General features: G+C 36.3%; 1 protein-coding gene across 9 annotated transcripts in view; it reads left to right on the top strand.

Moving 5' to 3' along the window:
* Syt14 (synaptotagmin 14) overlaps nucleotides 1-24,651 on the top strand; it is a 244,020-nt gene that overhangs the window by 70,796 nt on the left and 148,573 nt on the right. For 6 of the 9 annotated variants that reach the window (XM_063236812.1, XM_063236811.1, XM_063236813.1 and 3 more), the window contains 2 exons: nucleotides 10,099-10,263; nucleotides 16,861-17,076. In XM_063236812.1, the coding sequence (XP_063092882.1) occupies nucleotides 10,099-10,263; nucleotides 16,861-17,076 (381 nt within the window). The other 3 variants (XM_063236817.1, XM_063236818.1, XM_063236819.1) reach the window with 3 other exon arrangements.

Consider the following 24,651-nt stretch of genomic DNA (forward strand, 5'->3'; position numbering starts at 1 on the left):
AACTGCCAGGCATGGTGGTACACACTTGTAATCCCAGCACTGGGAAGCTGAGGCCGGAGAATCATTTGCAAGTTTGAGACCAGCCTGGGCTACAAAGTGAGCCCAAGACCAGCCTGAAATGCATAGTGAGACCCTGTTTCTAAAAGACAAAAAAAATTAACATCATTGAATTGTATAAAAAACTTTAAACTTTTTAATGAAATTGAAAGAGGAGGAGTCCTACCAAAGTTATTATAGGAAGGTAGCATTACTATAACTCCAAAATCAGTAAAAGAATTAAAGGCCAATCTCTTTAATGAACGTAGAAGCAAAAATCCTCAGCAATATACTGGTAAATAATGTAACATCAATATCCCAGTGATACAAGGATTGTTTAGTGTATGTAAATCAGTAAATATAATACATCACATACACAGAAACAAGGATAAAATCACACCATCATCTTAAGAGACACAGAAGAAGCCTTTGACAAAATCTGACACCCATTTATGATAAAAATTCCAAAGAAAATATGTATAGGGGAAAACACCTTAATCTGATAAACCTACCATCAGCATCATATAAAATAGAGAAAAGCTTAAAGCTTTCCCACCTAAGTCAGAAACAAGACACGGATATCCACTGTTCTCACCTCTGTTTAGTATGAAACATTAGCCAAAGCAATCAGGAAAGAGAAAGAAAGAAAAGGGATATATCTATAGGAAAGAAACAATCCTGGGCAATAAGAACAAAGCAGGACATATCATAGCCTTAGATTTCAAGTCAAATTGCAAAACTATAGTGACAAAAACAGCACGGTATCAGTAGAAAAAGAGATATGTGGATCAGTGGAACAGAATAGAAGATGCAGAAACAACTACAGGCACATTCAATATCTGATCTTTGTTAATGGGCAAAAAGATATGGTGGAGAAAATTTAGCCTTTAACAAGCAGTGCTGGGCTGGTTATCCACATGCAGCAGACTGAATGTAGACTTACACCTGGCACCATGTACTAACCTAAGATTAAAATGGGTCAGAGATCCAAATGTTAAAATAGTCTACTGGAAACAACATAGGTAAAACTCTTGAAGCCATAGGCATAAGCAAAGACTTTGTGACTAGAACCCCCATGGCACAAGAAATAACTTTCTAAGAATCAACAAATGGGATCATATAAAAATTAAAAATCTTTTGCACATCAAAGGAACCAACTGAGCAGGAAGAAAACCTACAGAATGGGAAGAAATTTTGCCTTCTACTTCTCAGACAGAGGACTAAAATCTAGGATCCTTGTAAATAAAGAACTAAAACTCATGCAAGACCCAGTTGAAAAATGAGGGACTGAAATGAATTAGATACTTCTCAGAAGTTCAGATGGCCAATAAAAACATTAACAAAATGCTCAATGTCTCTTGACATTAGAAAAATGCAAATTAAAATACCAACAAGATTCTGTCTTATTCCAGAAAGAATAGCTATCATCAAAAATTAAATAACAAATCTTGGCAAGGCTGCAGGAAAAAAAAAAAACTTCTATATTTTTGGCGGGAATGTAAAATAGTGCAACCACTGTGGAAATCAGTGGGAGAGTCCTCAAAAAACTGAAACTAGTAGTGCCATTTGACCCAGCTCTTCACTTTATAGGTATCGTCCAGAAAGAGTTAAAGATGCCATACAAAGTTACAATGTTATATGCACACTCATGTTTATAGCAGCACAACTTCTAATAGCTAAATACGGGAAGCAGTCTATATATCCTTCGACAGAATAACGAATGAAGAAAATCTGTTTATACACAGTGGAGTACTACTCTGCTATAAAGAAGGATAAACCTGAGTCATTTGCAGGAAAATGGATGCATGTTGAGACCATAATGTTAAGGAAAGTAAATTAGACCCATAAGCTTAAATATCTTGTGATTCTTTTATTTGAGAAACCCAATATATAAATAAAGAAGAAAATAAAAGATAAGTAGTAAGAATAAGGTCAATCTTTTGCAAAACAGAAAGGAACCAAGAAATGGAACCAAAACAGAAAGGAACCAAGTAGGGGAGAGGAGGGAATAAGAAATAGAACTAAAATCCTTTCTGTACGTATACTGGCTCCATGCAGTGAATGTAACTATTATGAACTATGAATATGTACTAATACAAATTAAAAACCAGAAAAAATGATGCTTTTTAGTAAAAAAAAAAAAAGTAAGGCAAGCTGCTGCACGGAGCAGCTCAGGAGGGACCCTTGCTAGGTGTTGATTGTTACCTCTCCATGTTTTCTCTTCGTGGCCTCTTGCCCCTGGTTTAAGTGGAGATGATGAATGTGTTTATAGGTGTTCTCTGTGGCTCACCTACTGTTAGGTTATAGTAACTATCAGAGTTAATTAAAATGTAGCTCTCAGAAGTACTTTTCTTCTGTTAGAAGTGTGATGCTTGAGGCTGACTGGAAGACTGTCTTCCTGTGATAAGAGGAACAAGAACGTGGGAAATTATTGTCCAGTGCTGAAAGCAGTGTGCTGCAACTCCCTGCACTTAGAGAAGACCGAAGAAGAGGACCTCATGTAGGTGCAGCAGCAGTGTATGCCTGTAATTCCAGCACTCAGGAGGCGGAGGCAAGAAGCCTGAGCTTCAAAATGAGCTCAAAGCCAGCCTGAACAGCATAGGAAGGCCCTGTCTCAGGAAGGCCAAAACAAGAAAAAAACAGAGCAAAGGTGTGAGACAGGAGTGGTTCCTCTCTTTTCTTAGTGGTCATGATAGTTGTAGCCTCTGTTTCTATCCGCCATCTTTGCTCCGCCCTAAAGAAAGCATTTTGAAATTGACACAGGCGTTGCATGTGTGTATGCACTTGAAGTTTGTGCTGGTGAGACCACTTCCAGACGGAGCCTCTTCACTCAGCCTGTGTGTGATTGCTGAACTCTCAGCCAGTGTTGTCTGCGTGGATTCCCACAGTGACTGCCTCCACGGTCTCTGGCCTTTTCCACTCCATTCTTATTTCTGGCTCACAATGTGCCTCGGCCCTACCGCCTTCCTGGCGAGTGCAGCTCCTTGTGGGTGGTTCCAAGGCCTCCATTGTCTGCTGTGCTTGTTCACAGCAGTGTCTTTTGCCACTTTACACCTTTTATTGTGTTCTCTTAGGATATCATCTTTTGCTGTTTTACTATAAATACTCTTCTTATTTTGTGGTTTGCTCGTTTTATTCTGCATTGTAGATTCTTCATGTTTTTAGATTCTGAATTCTTCATATTTTATTTTAGGAATCACTTCCTCCTGGAAGTCTTACTTGATTCACCACATCAGGATGAGTTGCCCCTTTACTTTATTAGGTTCCTGTGGGTAGGGATCACATTTGTCTGTTCAGCTTTCTTTTGCTTAGTATGTTTTGAATACTTTATTGTACAGTTAGTATTTCTCAGACCTTCCCATTGTCAGAAGTCCCTTACGGTCAGCAAAAGGAAACCTGCTAAGAGAGTCAGATTTTCTTAATGTGCTGTATTTTATGTTTTACATTTCAGGAATTTTTTTTCTGTCTGTCTGTCCTTTACTTTTGGTCCTACGGATCCCACGCAGGGCCTCGTGGATACTAAAACATGTGCTTTAGCACCGGTATTCCCAGCTCTTACTTTGTTTCACTTTTACCAGTTTTAAATATTAAAAGTTTCCTTAATGGTTAAATTACGGGATACCCCCTAAATCTCCCTGTGAGCGCTGAAGAAGGACACTATAGTGCGGTCACGTTTACACCTCATTGCCAATGCTCCGTCCTCTGTTCTCTCTTTCCTTTCTCTTTTCCTCTTCTCCTTTTCCCCTCCTTCCCTCCTTCCTGAAATGGAATCCAGTGCCTTCACATGGACCTACATCCTTAGCCCTTTAAATTTTTTTTTAAAATTTTGAGACAGGTCTTGCTCAGTCACTGAAGTGGCCCAGACTGGGCTGGAACCTGTGATCTTCTTGCTTCAGCCTCCCAGACTGCTGGTAGCATGTGGTGCTGTGCGTAACTGTCATTTATGTTTTGGCTGGTCATGTTCTTTGGTCTGATTAATGCTGATTTGTGGGTTCCTTTAACTTGCAGCACTACCACTTGCTTTGAAACTTTCTTACTGAAATTAGCCTGTGCTTTAGTGGTGTCCAATATGTTGGCCTACAACCAGCTGCTCCCGCTTTCCTCTGCTCCGGCACAGCCCAGCTTGCTCAGGTCTGCACAGTAACTGTCTGTGGCTGCAGTCAGAGGGTTGTTTGCAGAGCTTTTATGTTTTCCTTCAGATGCAGATATTTTTGTGTTCACTTCAGCCGGTACTTGGACTGCATCAGACTCTGAAGCAGAGTGGAGATAGCACTGTGCAGGTGAGTGCTGCGTTTTTATTCAGTGTGCACTGGGAATGCAGGTGGACAGTGTACGTGCAGATGGCCATGTTTTCAGAGGGAGCCCGGTATGGTGCTGAACTCCTGTCCTGGTTACTTTTTACTCATTGTTGAGACAAAATACTCAGCACTCACAAGTTAAAGGAGGAGAGTTTTATTTGACTCACAGTTTGTAGAGGTTTCAGTCCGTTGTCGGCTGGCTCCAAGGCGAGCAGAGGAGCACTGCAGGAGAGAAGCAGTTCACAGTGGGCAGAAGGCAGCGAAGCAGTGAAGGAGCAAAGTAGCCTGCGACATGTAGAGGCCCTCTTTCTGCTCCTTGTGTTCTGCCCAGGCTACTCCCCATTAGGCTGGGTGGCTCTCACACTCAGACAGGACAGCCTTAGTCCTAGCACTGCACCATGAATCAATCCCAGTGTTACATCCTGGAGCCCAGCGACACACACTCCAGATCTATCCTCCTCCAAAAAGCCCACCTGTGACCTCATGGGCCTATTGGGGACACCTGGACAAAAGCCGTATCAGCTCCTGTTGTCACTAACTGAGGTGTACTAGGCCTCCTTACTTCTCAGATAAGACACGTGATCCAGTGGCACTGAAGACAAGCCTTCGATTGGCGTGGGTGTGTTCAGATACCAAACACCTGTGTGCCTTGAACCATTTGGTAATTTCTGCATCCCTTGAAAACATAGACTTGGTGGGAAGTGTTTGCAGAATGAGCAAAGGATGCTTTTATCACTTGGAGAAAAGAACTAGTTGAAGTAACATTGAATTCTAGGAGGAAGATGATGTCTCTCCTAGAGATGTAAAAGAAACTGCTGTTAGTCAGAATTTTAATGATTTTGAACTCAGAACTGAAATGAGCCTATCTGAAACTTGATTGACATCACAGATTACTTCTGACTAGGAGGTTATTTTGAATTTACAAAATCTTTTTATGAAACTATGAAGCTCTTAAGTGAAATGAAAGAGCAAAGAATCATTGAAAATGTAAAGCAGATGAAGGAATGACCATAGAACTTGCCCGTGCCATTTGGCATGTAGATAATTCTGAACTAATTTCTACACATTGAATAGGCAAGGAAAAATTTGAGAATCAACACTAATTTGTTGTTTAAAAGAATGATTATGCTTTGCTATGAGATTTGTCAAGAAAATAAGTTTGTCTTAATCTAAACTTCATTGGAATTGCAGTTTTGAAGCCTCAGTTAAGACTGCCTTAAAAATCTCTCCCAGGAACTTGATAGAGCTTTTATATTTGTATTTAAATATATCTTGAGTGCACTACATATTAAGTATGTGTATTATTTGGTTTAAATATATTAGATATTTTGTTTCATGCTTAAAAAGTGTTTGAATTTTCTTCTAATTCTTTTTAAAATTGATTTAAGTTTTGTGGTTATGGTATTTGAATTAATTTCAGTTTATTTCATCATATTTACAGGACCTATAACTAAATCTCCTGGTAGTTTTATCTGTGAAGCAAGTTAGGTACCTTCCCTTAACCTGGCTGGCCAAACTTTTCTTGGAGGATGGTTTTTCCCACAGCGTTAGTGTTCTGTCATGCCATCCACCTGCCCTGACCCTGTTGTCCCTCCAAGTTACTAAGTAATGAGTTCATCTCTTTACAGTAATGCCTCAGTTCACAAGTCCTTCTGTTTGCAAACAGTTTGGTTTTTAAAAGTGTTGGACAAAATTTTGCTTTCTTCCACAAACTCCACATCAGGCAGCAAACACAATCACAGCCATTTTCTCCAAAGTCATGAAACAAATTAAGTTCATGAGCCATTGTGTTAGTAAACACATTTTTAAATTTTTATAAAATATAGAGTAAATAGCTGTGTATTATATACTTTTCTTTATGTATCACCTCAGTTTTGCATCATTTATGTCATAATACTGTATAAAAATTTTAAGAAACTTTATTTGTGCAAGTAATTGAGATACCATCAAAGGAAATTTAAACAGACATCTTTTCTATTTCTAAGTTATTTCTTAGAATCACAGATAATAATGTATTTTGTCTCCAAACCATTAAAAATGTTGTAAAATTTTACTGATTAAGTGGTGAAAACATTTTCTCTTTTTAAAATAGAAAACAGGTATTTCTCTTAAAATGAAAGTTGTCTTCTTACCTAGTTTGCATTTTGGTCAGGAGGTAGAATTGCAGCTAGGAAGTGAATTATTAATGCCCCAGACTGGGTGAGAGGACTTGGGTTTCTGTGTGCAGAGAATGAATGCTTGCCGCCTCTCAGCTCGCAGACTGTAAGTGGTGCTCCTCGTTCTTCCTGCTTAAAGTTAGACAAAGCCTTGGGGTACATTTTACTTAATTTTACATCAAAAATATAATGAGTAATGATGATAGAGTTGTAAAATTTATTTTAAAAGTTATAATTAAATCATTTTTATTTAAAAATTAGTTTTATTTAGAGTATATTATGGCACAAGTAGATAAAAACTGAAAATATATTTGTTTAGTAGACAGTTCCATTACATATAATTATTTATATATATATTTCTGATATTTTTCTTAAAAACTACTAGGGAATGTTCTTTTGTGAAAAAGTATAAAGTAAAATTTAAATAAATTGTTATACTTTGAAAGTCAAAATGTGTTTGTTCTTGCTTTGACTTTTTCTTTTTGGTATCAGGGATCAAATTCGCGACCTTGTGCTTGCCAGGCAGGCGTTTATGCCACTGAGCTAAATCCCCAGCCCCCTTGCTTTGATTTTTATAAGACTAAAATTTTATCTTGTTTTGAGTGGCCAACACATCTGTAGAAATTCAGATAACTTCTATCATTATTATTGAAAGTTGTGTTATGATAGAAAGTAGTATCTTTTAAAATTTATTTTTTGCAAATACATATGTTCATTTTTGTATCTAAAGATAAATACTAAAACTAATTTAATGTACATAACATAAATAATCACTTATGTTGGACAAATTGAACTTTCTGTTTTCTGATGAGATACTGCTGACTTGTGCCCTTGTTCACTGTGGCAGAAATTTTTCAGAACTCACATAATAGTGTCCTGTCGTTCACAGCTTATTGTTCTTAGAACATCTGTAGCTTGTTTGTTTGTTTGTTTATTTATGAGACAGGGCCTTGTGTTGTTGTTCAGGCTGACTGTGTAGCCCAGCCTGGCCTCAAACTTGTGTCAGTCCTCCTGCCTCAGCTTCCTGAGTGCTGGGATTACAGGTGTATGTCACCATATCCAGCTAGAATAGCTTTAGTTTTGAAAGTGTCATTTTAACTTTCAGGTGTGACTCCTAAGAATGTGTCATTGATGTTATTTTCTCAGAGTAGTTCTCAAGTAAATTTTAAAATATTTTGAAACATATCTTTGTGTGTGTGGAGTACCAGGGCATTCACTCTGATCTACATCTAGCTCCACTTCTTAAAAATTTTGTTTTTTTGAGCCACCAAGTTGCCCAGGCTGGACTAGATCTTGCAGTCCTTTTGCCTCAGCCTCCCAGGGTGCTGGGATTATAGTTGTGGATTATCATGGCTAGCTGTGAAACTTACTTTCAGTAGAAAAAAATGCTGTTAAAGTTTATATATTTATTTTGAGAAAATTGAAACCAGTTGCTATCTTTTAACCTATACAAAAGCTAAGTAATAAAATACAGTACTTGCTCATAACATGCAGCAGCTGTGTTACTCTGGATGCATACCTTTTTCATATTTTTATCAGCAGCTCCTGGATTTCCTTAAGTGGAATAGATTTTCCTGGTTTTTCAAGAAATGTGAGATTTTTGGGCTGCTTAGTATCTAATCCTGTGTAGCCATTTGAGGAATTAAATTTCTGGGTGTGTTTGGGCCTGAGCGAGGAGGAAAACCTCTGTACCGCTTGCTGTTTACAGGATAGTGTTGAATTACAGTTCTCCTTTGCATCTTTATACCAGCTTCCATCCTGCTTACAAAGCTTGTAGAAATGCTGCTGGAAAGTCTACTTCCATTTTTCCTCACCTTCAAAATTTGTGCATGCCGCTATTTGTTACATATTTTAGCATCTTTTGTTAAAATGCTGTTTTCTTCCAATCTATGCTCCAGCCTGAGAACAAGACTGCAGAGCTGATGTTGTGATGCAATTTCTAGTTCTGTAATGGAACCTGCCCCTCAGCCCTAGCCTGGCCTTCACCTCCACCACATGCCCTCATTGCTTCTCTCTTACCCCAATGGCACTGCCGTGCCATCTATTGCAATGCTGTTGAGCCAGCTTTGAGTAGACTGTAAGGTAATACTCTGTGCTACTCCTGGTGTGCCTCACTCTCACAAACAGTGAGAAGCCAGAAGACCAAGACATTGGTCACTTCATGTGTAACAGGTGAGCTTGTGTGAATTACCACTCTTCTGTTGATGGAATAATACTGGAGGAGATAGCACATTAGGTGGCGCTCAGCTGATGGAAAAGAGTAGATTGTAGTTTATGGGGGATATTTGAGATCTCAGGTTCATTCTCCACCCATACTTAAAAACACTGGGTGCACAAAATTTTGGTTCCTGTAAACTCCAAATGACTTGTGTAGTGAAAAATAGCGTGAAAGATGATAAGAAAGAGAGATTGTTGGGGATTGGAGAAATTGGAGAGCAATTTAATTTTTTTCACTCTATAAAATCTCCCTGAGTGTTTCGTCTATTTTTTTCTTTGTCTCTCTCTCTGTGTCTATCTCTCTCTCTTTTGAGACAAGGTCTCATCATGTAGTGCAGGCAAGCCTTGAACTCACTACATAGCTCAGGCTGGCCTTGAATTCAACAGTGATCCTTTTGCCTCAGCCTCCTGAGTACTGGGATTATAGGCATATGTAGCCATGTTTGGCCCTCATCCTCTTTTGAGAGTTTGGTAGCTCATCAGAACACATTTCATTCAGCTTTTGGGATGTAGGGCGATCCCCCAGCTCTAGGACTTCATGTGCAGTGTTCTTCTGCCTGGGATAGTGTTAACATCTCTAATTTTGCTAGAGCCATAACTTTCTGAGAGACTCATTTTCTGCTCCGACACTGGATCAAGTGTTCAGGTGGTTCTTGTCATCTCTGTTCTCCCCAAGTCACATGCATTATGGCACTGTTGCACAGTAGTTGCCTTCACCACATAGTTAAGGAAAACTGGAGCTGTGCATGTAGCAGTGCCTGGTGCATGGTCATGCTGCAGAAGTCTTTGTTGATGAGTGAATGAGTGCGTTACTGGAATGGAGAAGAGTTAGCCACTCCCAACAAGGGGGAGAGGATGAACAAGAACAAAAACACAGAGTATGGTGTTGAATATTGTGGTTCTGAGGCAGTGCAGTAGTCCCATTTGACTGGAGTATTTCCTGAAGAAAGGCTGGAGCTTTAAATGCCAGTAGTGAGCCTGGAGTTCGTTTGCTAAAAAAGGACTACCACAGCTTTAGAGATAAGCATGATAGTACATACACTCTTGGATCTGATAATTTTTATATGTGAGGTAGGTATATTTTTCTAATCTGTTAAAATTTTCATAATATTCTTTAATGTATTAGATATTTATTGACTGCCTATTTTGGAAAAAGTTTTTCTGAAATCATTTCAACATAATTATAGAGGAACTTAGGGAAATTGAATGGATATTATTGAATGTGTTGAACAACTGTCACTAAACTTTAGTGTTTTTCTTATCAATTACTTTATGATGATTTGAACATTAATTCAAATAAGGCAGTAATTTAACTTACATATGGAGGTTTCCTTCTTATTTGTAGCTTTAGGAATGATAAATGCTTACAGCTGTGGCTTTTTTTTCTCTAGTATCTCCAGAGGCAGTTGGATTTTTGTCAGCTGTTGGGGTGTTTATTATCTTGATGCTGCTCCTTTTTCTCTATATTAATAAGAAGTTCTGTTTTGAAAATGTTGGCGGGTTTCCAGATCTCAGATCAGGATATGATGCAAGGAAGAATTCACAAGATAAGATGTGTAAGTATCATATTGCTTCTTCCTTTTTTATCTGTACGACTCTCCGTATATACAATAAGAGATTGGATTTGACACATAATAAACTTATGTTTGAGCCATTAGTGTATAATAGTAGCAGATCTGTTAAATAATGTTTAGTTGTCCTCCATTACTCATGTATTTCTAAAGCATTATATACAGTATTTGTCTGTGATCACAGAATAACCTTATTTTTCATGTGTAAGTATGTCTTGGGACCACACATGAGCAGATGTGCTATAGGAAGAAGAAAGTATTGTGATACGTGTGTATTTGAAATGCTTCACCCTGTGTGCCAGGCCCATGCCCCCAGACAGTGTCTGATAGTACTCACCCTCTACTTTGACCTACTGTAATTCTCAGTGGGTGGATAATTTTATTACTAGTCACTTAGTAATAGGTGTGGCTGAAAGGTAGAGTAAATGTTTAAATCTTAAAAATTACTACAGTAAAAGATAAATTGCTATTATTTTTCTCAAGTACTCTGCCTTGCTTTGAACACACCTATGCTGTCATTCATGACACTTTCTGAAGCAGTCTGGAAGTCTTCTTTTATGTGTGTTTTTGGTTGCATTGATGTCCTTACTAGATTCAAAATGTTTACTTTTCATGGTGCCAGATCTGGTGAATAAGGTGGATGAATACCACACCATATGTTTATATGAGCTTGTCTGATGGCACTTGGTAGCAGCATTCACCGTGTGTGTGTGTATTTTTTTTTTTTTTTTTACAAAACATGATTTCCAGAACTGCTTCAGAATATGACAAGAAAAATAAGATCCATGTGATGGACCCATGAGGGAGTAAGTTGAGGGTGTTAATGGCATTGTCTTTTACTGTAAAAATTTCAAAAAATTTAAACACTTATTGTATATTTTGATCATCCCTTTTAAATTCTGATTATAAAGAGTAGTATTCTTCTGGGAAGATAATGTGTAGCCTGTTAACTGGTGATTTCGTACTGTATATATTTTTTTCTAGAAATACTGTATTATTTGTACCCTTTTACTGCATTGGTTTTTTTATGTCCTTTTCTTTTTTTTTCTTCTCTCTTTAAATTAAAAAAAAAGTGAGGGAAAGAAAGTGCTCTAAAGGATACAATTGCAAGTGTGTTTAGGTGTGTTAAATAGATGACCATATTAATGTTTTTGATTGGATCATTGAACACAACTGTTTGCAGTCTCACTGTTTGAATGTCCACTTTGTATGCTTTAATCCTGTGACTTGAACAACTATCTCTAAGATGATAATGTGTAATCTATTAAATGAGGATTTCTTACTGTTAAAAAAAAAAGAGTAGTGTTCCATTCCACCCCTTGGTACCACAGGCATTATATTATTTAGTATTACTAAATACTAGGAAAGAGGAAGGCTGTGATACTGTTCTTTCTTACACAGAGAAAAATTCTTTGGAGGTTTTTGTTTTTAATTAGTGTAAGAGTTTTTAATTTGCTGTTTCCAGAGTTTACCTTGTATAAATGATATCAACAATAATTTGAAAGTTAGAGAAGCAAGGTATTGATTTAGAAGAGTTTTAAGGAATAATAGCAGAGAAACCTTGTGGTTTTTTTGGTCTATGTACATGTGTTGGAGAAATGCTTTTTTTTCTTATTTTTGGAAATTTGAAAGGTGACAGTCCCATTATGTATAAAAACTTATTGTTAAGTTACATTTTGTGATGTTTGTATTAGGAAATGGTAGTAGAGTTTGACTTATTTCTCATATTGAACTCCAGTCTTGCGTTTGGAGAATCTGTGTGGAATGAAGTAGTTAAATATAGCTCTTTCAGTAGCCTTGAATAATTTTCTGGGGTCAGCTTTCCTGGTTTTTCTTTGATCTGATTATTTCTTTACATTCCTAAAAATCACCAAAGGACCCTGAAGAGCTTTTGTTTAGGTGAGCTATATCTATTAATGTGTACCACATTGTTCTAACAGAAAAATTTAAGATTTTTTTTGTAAATTTGTTTTTTAAAAACTAACAAGACTATTATATATTAATATAAACATCTTAAAATTTAAAAACTATGTTTTTAAAAACAGAAAAAGTTGGAGAGAAGAATGACATTATTTATAGTTTTTCCACATCTCTCTAGTGACAGGCATAATGAGATTCTGGTGTGCCCTTCCACACCCAGTCTGTCATATTCCTCAAGAAAGTCCTTTTGTGCTCCTGTGAGCAATGGCAGGAGACAAGTGGCCTATCCCTGCTGTTACTGTGACGTGAGGTTGACCCTGAGGAGCCCTTGAAGAGGTCTTAGGGAGCTTCTTATTATTATCTGAGTCTTGGTTTTTCTTTCATTTATTATAGAGGAACAATATTTACCTTGTAGCTGTTATAAAATGAGAAGAGGGAAAAATGTGTCAATTTAGTGCTCTGTGTATGCCACTCATCAGAAGTGCACCTGCTTTCTACTTTGTTTAACTGTGCAAAATGGTTTAGATACTTTGCCTTAGATGTTTTTCTTAATTTGTAATGATGTTGGTCATTTAATAGGATAGTTCCTTTGTATCAGATATTAATAAGTATATTAAAAGTACATAAATAAAAATCGTTTTTATACTTCTTCTTTCAGGTATAGAATAAAAAAACCAGTAGTGTTTGAGGGGAAAATGCTGTCTTGCTGCTGTTATAACTGTGCAATGGGAAAAAAAATCATTACACTTAAGTCAAGTGATTTGATTTTTTAAGCTTTTTTTTTCTGGAGCAGTCTTTACATCAATGTATTTCTTTCAGTACATCATGTATTTATAGAAAGATTAAAAGCCACATTGTGAAATACTAATATTGAGCTATTTGAATAGCAACATTTAAATAAATATTGTATCTGAGTTCCAAAGTATTTGATACTTTGAGAAGAGAGAATTCAATTGTTGCATCTTTTAGGAACAGGGAATAGAAAATGGCATTTTTCAAAAATTTTCAGCAGAATCTGCCTTCAGTATCCTTCCTGGTGGACACAATCAGTAGTGCCGTAGAAGACTTGACCACTGCCGTTGGGGAGGTCAGCTATGTCTTAACTGACTCAGTTGCTGAGCAGGTGACAAGTCTGATAAATGGCCTTCGCCCAGAAGAGGAAAGCATGGCAGCAGGGGCAGCTGCAGACACTTCTAAGTCAGAAGATGCCTTGTTACAAGATGTTTCCAAAAACACTGCTTATCAGAGCACACAGTCCAGTGCAGAACACAGAGCAAAGTCAATGCATTGTTACAAGACTTCAGCTTCACCAGAGCAGGGACAAGGAACACGTGAAGGAGGATGGCTTACACATACTATTGATGGGCAGCAAACTCTATCAGGATGCCAAGAAATCAGTGATGCTGGTGATTCTTTGAAAAGCCACATGAATACTGGTGGAATATTATCACTAAACAAGCAGAATCCAAGGGCTGAAGCAATTTGTCATGACCTTGAAAGTACTGACAGATATAAAACAGTTGGTCTAGAAATCTCCAGTAATGGTAAGGATGATATAAAGGAAGTGAGACACCAAGGAATGACAGGAAATCGGAATACCACCCGTGGAATAGACATACTTTATGAGCAAAAGGATAATCACAAAATAGAATCTCAACATGTGCTTGTGGGAGGAGACCAGGAGAAAATGGAGCATTTCAGTAAAAATAAAAATCTTGATGTAGGGCATTCTGGTCATTTAAAGAAATCTGAAAAACAAATCAAAAGTAAAGGGAGTAAGTGTTTGGGAAATGAATGTTCTTCAAAAGATGTTTTGACAAGCAAGAGAAATGGGCTACAAAAATCCATTATGAAAGAAGACGTATCCCTGGCACTATCAGCTGATTCTAAAGAGAAGTTTCCTGGAAAAATAAGAGGATGGATAAGTCCACCAACAGTCTACAAAGTAAGACGAGACATACAAACAAACCAGAATGAAGCCAGTTCCTCCAGGAAAGGGACAGCAAAGAGTAAAGTTGAAAAATATTCTAAAATAATACCAGAAGAAGGTGAGGTCTCGTAATGTTGGTTCGAGTGGTTAAGTTTTCATTTTTTTTTTTTTAACTTAGGAAAACAAAGTCCAGATTTCTCAGCTTTCCTATCCTTATCTGTATGTCTAATTTAAGACTCTTGAATCAACTTATTGAGAGATAATTTAAAAGTCGTTCATTTTTTCCCAGATAGTCTCAGAATCATTTTTTAGGTACCACTCAGTTTAGTCCCCTCTCTTCATTGGTTAGCCAGTTTTTCAGCATCCATGATTTTTATTGATAAGCATTTATTTTACAAGCAGAAACTCTCTGGTTTTCTTCAGTAGTGTGTATACTTTAATTGTAGTTTATTTTGTATATTATATGCTTACATTTTAAATTTGTGCATCTTTATAACTATCTTCTTTTTTTTTTTTTTTTTTTTGTCTTTTTCCTTTTTACTTTTTATCGGTACCAGGGATCGAACTCAAGACTGCCTGCTTGCAAGGCAGGCGCTTATGCTGCTGAACTAAATCCCCAGCCCCTATAACTATCTTCTAAGTCTTTTATACAACATTGTTGTTTTATACAACATTGCTTTTCATATCTGTCATAATATAAATAATTCCATAGAAAATGTTCTGTATTTGAGAGAGCAGTAAAACCATGAATTAAAACTTTTATATGACTTGTAGTTCATAATGAGTAGACATAAATAGCACATTATTATTCATTAGTTTTTAAAATAAAGAACATTCTGAATAAGCATTTATAGTTTTCAGCCACAATATTTATGACACTTTTCAAAACATTATTGTAGTTCATACTTGTAGGAATTACTTTGGATAGTCTGTAGTCATTTCCGTTTATGCATGATCTGATTAGAAGACCAAAAGGTACATTGGCTTTTATTTATAAAGTAAACCTCTGGAATTTTTCTGTAACTTCAGACTCTGAGATAAAACCATGCAACTGTAGATATGAGATAAACTTTTTTCAGTTGTGCTATATGACTCATATAGTAGCTTTGCTATGTATTGGAGATATAAATAGTTTTTAAGTGGCATAGGAGAGGCTGGTAGGTCGGATGAGCTAATGGATAAGGAATGGCAATTCTGGAAAACATACACATTTTAGAATCTAATCTGGTTTTTGAATGTCAAGTACAGTGGCTTTTAGTAGCCCAGGTTTAGTTCTGGTAGTCTTATTACTTGAAATGGTAGAAGTAAACAATTAAAAGTAGAGTAAAAATTGTGTATGTATTATTTTATTAAGAAAATAACAGGATGGACATATCAGTAATTCATTAAGAAGCACACTGATGTTGAAAGAAACTATCTCTCAAGTGCTTCAAAATGTAGTCAGTGTTGCACTGAAAGGTTCTTTATTCCCAACATCATTTTGAGAAAATTTTTTTAAGACACCGTCATGCTCTGTGATTCATGCTGGCCTTAAACTCCTTGTGTAGCCCAGGCTGGCCTCAGGCTCATGGCAGTACTCCTGCCTCAGCCTTCTGAGTGCTGAGATTATAGTGTGTGCCACCATACTTGGCCTAGTTCTACTTTTTATATATTTTAAAAATTTTTGGAAATTTGTTTATATTTAAGTAAAATTTTCTACTGATCTCACCTTTTGCAGGTAATAAGCGTTAGAAGTTCCGCATACATCCTTCCAGGCGTTTTTGTTTGTGCATAAAAACACTGTATCCCTGTGTGTATATAATGCATGTAGGAATATGTATAGTATATACATATTTAAAACAGGAATACAGTTACACCTTCTGTTTTATAATCTTTCTCTTTTCCATCATATCATAACTGTTCTTTCTGTGCTTGCTAGTTGACCTTCCCATTTGTAAGGACTTTGTATCATTGCATAGATTAGAATTTACCTGGGGCCTAATGATGTACATATTTGTTATTTATTATTTTACTTTTCTTTTTTCTAATATATATTGGAGCAAATTGTCTCAAACATATTTCTTTGTTCAGCTGTCAGTTACTACTTCCTGGGGCTGAAAGGGAGCCAAGGTTTTACATTTCAAAGTTATGTATGTTTTGAGATCTTATTCTCTATAAGAGTAGTACAAATTATAATTTCACTAGTGTTTATATCAGCCCATTTTTCTGTTTGGCAGTTTTGAAAATATTAGCCGTAGTGAAAAAAAAAATGTATCTTGTAACGTAAATTATTTGAATCAGGTACTGGTAGTACATACAACTTTAAAAATTTGTGTAGAATGGCAAGCATTGTAGCTTCCTTTGTATGTAACAAGATTGAAAAACATCTTGTGATTTAGATTATTAATAAAATTAGAATATGTAGATTGATTAAAATCAAAGCACAACAATCTAAAGCTTGCACTTCTTGCATGCGGTTATATTTCTCTAGAACTGAAAATTCAGCTTACATCTATGTACATATATTTATATGTAGAAATACATGCTATACTATGCTGTGAAGGCAATTTAAGGGATTTTCAAGGATTTCAGTAATTTCAAGGATTATTTCATCTCTAATTGGCTCCCGTCATATGCTGACATCTATAAATATGTATAGTTCGTGTATGCTTGCTTGTGTATATAATTCTTAATAAGGTTATCATACTTCAGTGTTGTAAAATTAACATTTCCTTTCCCATCATTCCAAATAGACAATTCCTACCTGGACAGAGATGAGCATGGTTCGTCCTCTGAGAGTGAAGATGAGGCTTTGGGTAAATACCATGAAGCTTTATCCAGAACACACAGTTCTAGACTGCCATTGGCAGATGCTAGACAAAAGAACTATGCTTGGGAAACAAGACAAAAATACAGTCCTTTGTCTGCAGAATATGATGGATACAGTAGTGAAGCGTCGATAGATGAAGGTATGACAGTTTATTTTACTTTTTTAAAATGATGCCTGGTCAGATTGTGTCTGAAATTGCAGGCATGTGTAGATGTACACTAAAGGAGTGCATGTGCAGGACAGTAACTTTCTTAGAAAATTGTCGGGCTCAAGTGAAAAATCAAAAACAGTACCAAAATACCCAAAAGCAAAACCCTGCAAGATCACTGTAGCGTGCACTCTGCAGGGGACATGCCTGCTGTGGAAGCACGGCGGCTCAGGGAGGGGGGCAGGCGGCGGGTGGGTAGCCTGCATAGTTCTCACAGGACGTGGGCTGGGGTCTGAGCATTAGTGATGCTGTGGGTTTGGAGAGGGAGAGCACGCTTTGCGCCTCATGCACCACCCAGGCAGCTGGGTGCTTCCCACGCCACACCACGAAGGAAACGAAATGGTAATCCCTTCTGTATGGGAGGAGAAACTGGCCAAGATGGGTGTACTGACAGCTGGTACAGTAGTACAGTATAGAGTAAAAACTATTTAAGGAAAAACAATAATTTCAGGGATTATTATTTATTTTTAAGTGTTTTCAACTTTTGCATTGACACAGACTTTGGGACGCAAACCCTGTAAATAAGTCCACTGATAGATATGCTTACATCTTTCTGTAATATAAAGTTTAGCCATTAGAGAAAGCATTTTTATTTCAACATTTTAACACTGTTTACATGCTTAATAGGATATGATCTTCATAATGATTTTGTCCTTATACCCAGAAATAAAAGAACATTTGTAATATTTGTGAGCATAAATTATTCTTGATTTTGTAGCAGTATATGTTTAAACTCTTACTAAGCACACAGTTGTCAAATGGGCCATATCTGTTTTTGTGTGTGACTTCATGCTGGTTTAAGATTGGTATACCTCACTTTTATTTCTGTTAGTACACAGTATAATAATAAATTAATCATATACTTAATGATTTCTATCTAGAAGAATCATTAGACGATGCAAAAGGAGAAATTCAAACTACTTGACTTGGACCTCATGCTCAGAAATGCATTTTTAATATAAGGAAAATAAAATATGTGCTTTCAAAGAAAAGTAAGTAGTGCAAAGCAGTAGAGCTGGCTCTCAATTTTCCTGCACCTTCAGCCACATGAATAATAAAGCAGAAAGCGCATAGATGTTGGAATTTTATCCTTGTTGGCATTCTGGCAGTGGATGTAAGGCAGTATTTACCATAGTGTACTTACTGTAACGTAGTACCAGAATTAACCACGAAACCTTCAACAGCAACAGCATGATTTGTTGTGCTTGGCTGTTCCATTGTATATTAAATGTGGATAGTGGCCGCCTGTTCTGGTTAGTATGAAAATCAAATGACATGTGGTACCATTTTTAACAGGGGTCTGACTCTTTTTTTTTTTTTTTTTTTGTCTTTTTCGTTTTTATCGGTACCAGGGATCGAAGGGGGTCTGACTCTTAATAGATAAGTGACTGTCAAACCATTGAGGAAAGAGGGTGGTGAAAACACACAGGGATGGAGTCAGGTGGCCAGAACAAGCTTGGAGTTGGGCAGCTGTGATTCTAGGCACTTTCCTTCTGCAGATGCAGCGCTCATTCCTTCTTCCCCTCTCACTCTTTTCTCTGCTGCCTGCAGTGCTTTCCTCTGCAGTCCTCCTTCTAGCATGGGCTCCACAGCCTACAGGAAGAATGGTGGGTGAGCACTGTAACCTGTGTGACTTTTTTGCCCTTATCTTTACCTTTGGGACTGGTGCAGCTGTCTGAGAGTCACTTCATTTCATTTTACCCAGGCGTTTAGGACCTTCCTGGACTTCTCCAGACATTTCTGTCCTAAATTGTTTGGTAAAACACCTGGAATAGATTGCAAGCACAGGAGGCAAAAAATATCAGTTAGATAGTTAGGAGGTGTTCAATAATAATGAATTTAGAGCCGAAGTATAGGTAGCCATATGGATTTGCTCTCAGTGAATGACTGAGTGCAGTGAGTAAAGAGTCAAGGTGCTCTGGTAGAAGAGCATTACAGAAGCCACCTTGTGAAACAGTATAATCTAGCTTTGCCTGTGCAGCGTTTGAAGTATCTGGATAATCCCGATGGAGATTAGGTGCTCTGATTGGGATTTAGGATGCAGAGGGGACCAGAAATAAGTTGAGGGCTTTGTAACCCAGTGATTCCCCTTCCTGGTATGTGTTTGGACAGGAGGGGAATCTACTTCTGGAACACATTTGCAGGCCCCTGGTAGGGGGTGGTGCACACCCATGTAGCTGCTTCTGTGGACATCCCTGAGGACTCCTGTACAGTGCTCTGGGGAGGACTTGGTACATTTGCTAGGGGACAGGGAAGGCGTGAGCAGAGTGGGAGGCTTTCCTTAGTCTGCTGACTCTTTCTCTGCCTGTAACCATCACGTGGGCTTAAAAGGTTAGATTTTACTAATGTAGGCTGAGGTAATATCTAAAGAGAATCATAAGGTAGAGGAAAAACATTTTAAAATGTACATAGCTTTGTATCATTAGTGCTCTTGAGGAAGCTATAGTCTTACTTTCAAAATCCTAACAGTTTGTAGTAGAAAAACTCTGGGCAGGCATTATTAGAAACAAGCTCTCTGGAGCCTCTGGGTCAGGGAGGGCTGAACAGGGAGGAGGAGAGACAGTCCAGGCGGGAAGAGCTGGCGTTCACAGTACTGACTCTTAGTTTCTGTATATGCATTCATGTTTAATCTTTAATCTTTGTTGTGGAAGGTATGATTATCCTCATTTTATAGATGTGAAAAGAAAATGCTAGCAATGATGCAGGAGGAGCACTCACATTGTTGGTGGAAGTATAAACTAGTACAACCACTGTGGAACTCAGTTTGGAGATTCCCCCCCAAAAATTAAAAGTAGAAATTCCATTTGACCCAGCTATTTTCCTTTTAAGTATCTTCCCAAAAGTGCTAAAGACATCATAGCACAGTCATACCTGCATGCCCATATTTATAATGTCATGATTCATAACAGCTAAATCTTGGAAACAGCACATATGTCCATCAGCAGATGAATGGTTAAAGAAAATTTGATATTTATACACTCTTGTGCCATGAAGTACTGTTGTGCCATAAGGAAGGATAAAATTGAGTCATTTATAGAAAAATGGATGCACCTTGAGACAATGTTAAGTGAAATAAATCAGACACACAAACTTAAATATTGCATGGTTTATCCTGTATGAGAACCCAAAGTATAATCAAACTAAAGAGCAAAATAAAAGATAATAGTAAGCAGGGAGATAGCTCTTTTGTAGATGGTAAGGGAAGCAAGAGACAGGGATGAGGATGAGAGAAGGGCACATAAAAAGAATTGAGATGTGTTATGTACATGTACCAAGTCCCCATTGTAAGTGTAATCATGTACTACGAATGGGTACTGATAAAAACAAAAATTTTACAAAGTGAAAAGCGATTTTAGGTAAGTAATTTTAACCTAAAGTCACACAGCTGCTTTATTAAAAACTACTTGTCAGTTCCACCACAAAAGTTATGTTGTTTGGGTTCTGCTTCTTTATTGACCTCTCTGAGTGTGTTTCATACAAGATGATACTTTCAACTAGATTTTGTCTTATAAGCTTGAAATAACAGATATTCTAGGAAAAAGCAAAAAATGTGATGGCATATTTACGGGTCATATTTTCTCCTCTAAATGGCCATATTAATCTACACAAAGGGATAGGTTTAAAGATATTTATTAGAAAAATAAATATTAAACTAACTTATCAAATTCCCTTTGCTAACAATTATTTTACTCTTTTCCTTAAAAGCATTTTCTGATTATCCTATCTCATTTTAAAATAGAATGAGATAGAATAAATTATTCTATCTCATTTTAAAATAGAATCAAATATGATTTGTGGCTATCTCAATTAAGTTGATTGAGGTAGACTAACCTTTGAAATTTCATTCACACTAATACTTTCCATTTTTATATTTGGTAGGATAAACCTGTTTAAGATGATTTTATATAAAGATCAAATTTAGTGTGAAATTATTAGATCATCTTTGTATTATTTATGGCTTTTAGTTCTTAGTTTACCATACAGATTACTAAGCTATATTTATGTATTATAGAAAGCTGTGTTATTAAGATTAGGATGTTTTGAGGGCAAGTTAATTTGAAACAATATTAAAAATAATTTCCAGCATCATTTATATAGGCCACACACCCACACACATGTCATTCTTTCTCCCTTATGGCTATATCAGAAGTTTTAGGCAATTAATCTTGACATTATCTTAAAATTAAGACCAGTGAAACGTGGATGATTTTTTTAAAAAAACAAATTTCTTTATTCCTTAAAAGCAGGAACTAAAACATGTTTTTAAATTATTTTAAAATTTTTACCTTAAAAAGTACTTAATGTAATATAAATTATATATACTTAAGTGAAATAAATTATATATTCTTTGAATGCATTTTAACTGATTTGTACAGATTGTTTTATTAATTTTTATAATTTCTATCTGCACTTCCCAGACTTTATTTATATAAAATATATTTAGTAACTTAGAGCAGTATAAGTATACTACATAATTAATTGAACTTTTTGATAAACCTTTCTTATTTATGAACATTTCTGAAGAAGTTTTTATTGGGCAGATGCTTTAAAATATGATCAATTTGAAAGGAAATTGATCTTGAGAATTTTACTAAACTGTTGGTGTTTGGAGATCTTCTTGATCTCCAAACTCCAGTACTGTATAATTTTTCATGTAAGTGGCATAACCCTCCATTTGTTCTTTTCTTTCTGGCTTATTTTACTCACCATGATATCTTCAAGGTTTATTCATACTGTTGCTTATATCAAAATTTCATTCCTTCTTTTTCCTCCAATTAAAAAATACATTTATTACCTTTGTCATGCTTATAATCCCAGCATTGTGGGAGCCTGAGGCAGGAGAATCACAGATTCAAGTCCAGCCTGGGTAATTTAGTGAGATCTTGTGGCACAATCAAAGAAGGGGGAGGTAGACATCTAGATCAGTTTGAAGACACTGCTGGTATAATTTCTTTTTTCCTTTGTAACTATTTTCAAATGGTATGAAGTGCGTATCTATAGTTGTGCACCTTCATCACCACCCTTCTTCAGAATTGTGACGTTGCAAAACTTACCCAAGGACCAGTAGTAGAGCTGCTTCCCACCCGTCTTCCCTTACATCCCAGAAACCACATTACACTTCCTTTGTGATTTCTGACCACTTACAAGTACCTCATGTGAATTGTACACTATCTGTCTTTCTGTGATTGATTCATTTTGTGTCGTGTAATATCCTTCAGGCTTGCCCATGATGCAGTGTATGCCAGAACCTTCTTTTAGGACTGCACAATACTTGCTTGTATGCATGTGCTTATATTCTGTGTCCATTTGTCTGTCTCTAGATACTTGGATTGCCTCTGCATTTGAGTGATTGTGAACTATATGGCTCTCAACGTGGATGTACACATATTGTTTTCAATATTAAATATAGTTCAAGAACATGGTATATCTTTGCATTTACTTATGTTGTCTAGTACCTTTTAGAGAAGTTTTCTAATTTTGTCTGCACAAGTGTTTTTTATTTTTTTTTTTTTTTTTGTCTTTTTTCTTTTTTATCGGTACCGGGGATTGAACTCACGACTGCCTGCTTGCAAGGCAGGTGCTTATGCCACTGAGCTAAATCCCCAGCCCCACAAGTGGTTTTTATAACCTATTCTGTCTGTCCATCTATTCATTCATCCAATAATTCATTTATTCATTTTTCATGGTATTGGGGATTAAACCCAGGATCAGATGCATGCCAGTAGCACATGATTAGTTCTTAATATTTTTATTACTATAAATGAAATTATTTTATAAATTGCCTTTCTTGTATGTTCATCATTAAGATAAATAGATGTAGTTGGTTTTTTTTTTTTTTTTAGTGTTGACTTTGTAGATTGGTTTGTTACTGAATTGGTTTTAACCAACCAACAACAACAAATACTGGAGAGGCTGTGGGGAAAAAGGAACTCTCCTGCACTGTTGGTGGGAGTATAGACTGGTGCAACCATTGTGGAGGTCAGTCTGGAGATTTCTCAAAAAGCTGGGATTGGAAGTCCCATTTGTTCCAGCTATTCCACTTCTAGGCATATTCCCAGAAGAATTGAAAACATCATACCACAGTGATATATGTACATCCATGTTTATAGCAGCACAATTTGTAATAGCCAGATATTGGAAACAACCTAAGTGTCCATCAACTGAGGAATGGATAAAAAAGTTGTGGTATTTTTATACAATGGAGTACTGCTCAGCTATAAATAAGGATCACATTATAAATATAAAGGATATTTATAAATAAATGGATGCAACTTGAGACCATACTCATAAGCAAAATAAATCAAAGTCACATGTATAAATACCGTATAGTCTCCCTAGTGTAAGAAATGGTAAGAGTACATAAGCATTTATGGTAATCATGATTCCCGATTACATTGCTTTGAAACCTTATAATGTTTGTATTCATTAGTTGGAATGGTTTTATCCTGGTTTGTTTGATTTTATTATCTGTGATAGTATGAACAGCTATTTTGAAGAAAACAAGACATTATAATAGCCAGTGCTGATTTAATATGGTCTTACTCTTAAGTCCTACCATGCTTTAGTTCTTCTGTTTCCATTGGTTCTATCATATTGTATCTTACTGGGTTTTATTATGTGGGATAGTATAAACAGATTTTCTATGGAAAATGAGATAACATAGTAGCCATTTTCTATGGAAAATGAGATAACATAGTAGCCATTGTTCGTTCTCTGTCATTTGGTTCTGAATGTCCTGTAATACTTTCATTCTCTTTAATGGTTTTATACTATTTTGTTATGTTTGATACTATTGTATATGAAATTATGCTCAACTATTTCAAAGAAAGAGACATTATGATAGTTACTTTTAATTATGGGTTGTCTTGTAAAATACTGTGTTGCTTACATTGTTCTGTCCTGATCTGCTTTGTTATGTCCTTTTTTGTCTTAATCTCTTTAAAATGAAAAAATTTTAAAAAAGACTATATCTATGAACAGAGATAATTTTACTTCCTTTCCAAACTGAGTGCTTTTATTTATTTTCTAGCCTTGTTAACTAGTATTCTGTTGGATAGAGGTGACAGAAGCAGATAACCTGACCTTTTTCCTGATAAAGCTTTTATAATCTTTCATTGAATATGATGTTTACTATAGATTTTTTATAGCTCATTTTTTATGAAGATAATTTTCTACAATTTTTGAGTGTGTCTTTTTAATGGTGGAAGTGTGTTGAATTTTGTCAAATGCCTTTTCTGCATCAATCAAGATGATCATGTAATTTTCCCCTTTATTATGTTAACATGGTACATTTTATTGATGAGGTTTTATATGTCTAACCATTCATGAATTTGAGATGAAATGCAGCACTTTCAATAAACAGCTGCATTTACTTTGCTGCTAATTTTGCTGAGGATTTTGGTATCACTGTTCATGAAGGATTCTGGTCTGTAATGCTGGCTTTAATAGAATAAGTTGAAGAATGCTTCCTGCCTTTCTTTTTGGAAATACTTTGAAATGATTAAT

This window comes from Cavia porcellus, unplaced genomic scaffold (genome assembly GCF_034190915.1).
Source record: "Cavia porcellus strain 051 isolate PalLab524CR breed Dunkin Hartley unplaced genomic scaffold, mCavPor4.1 scaffold_26, whole genome shotgun sequence".
In the NCBI taxonomy this organism is placed as follows: Eukaryota; Metazoa; Chordata; class Mammalia; order Rodentia; family Caviidae; genus Cavia; species Cavia porcellus.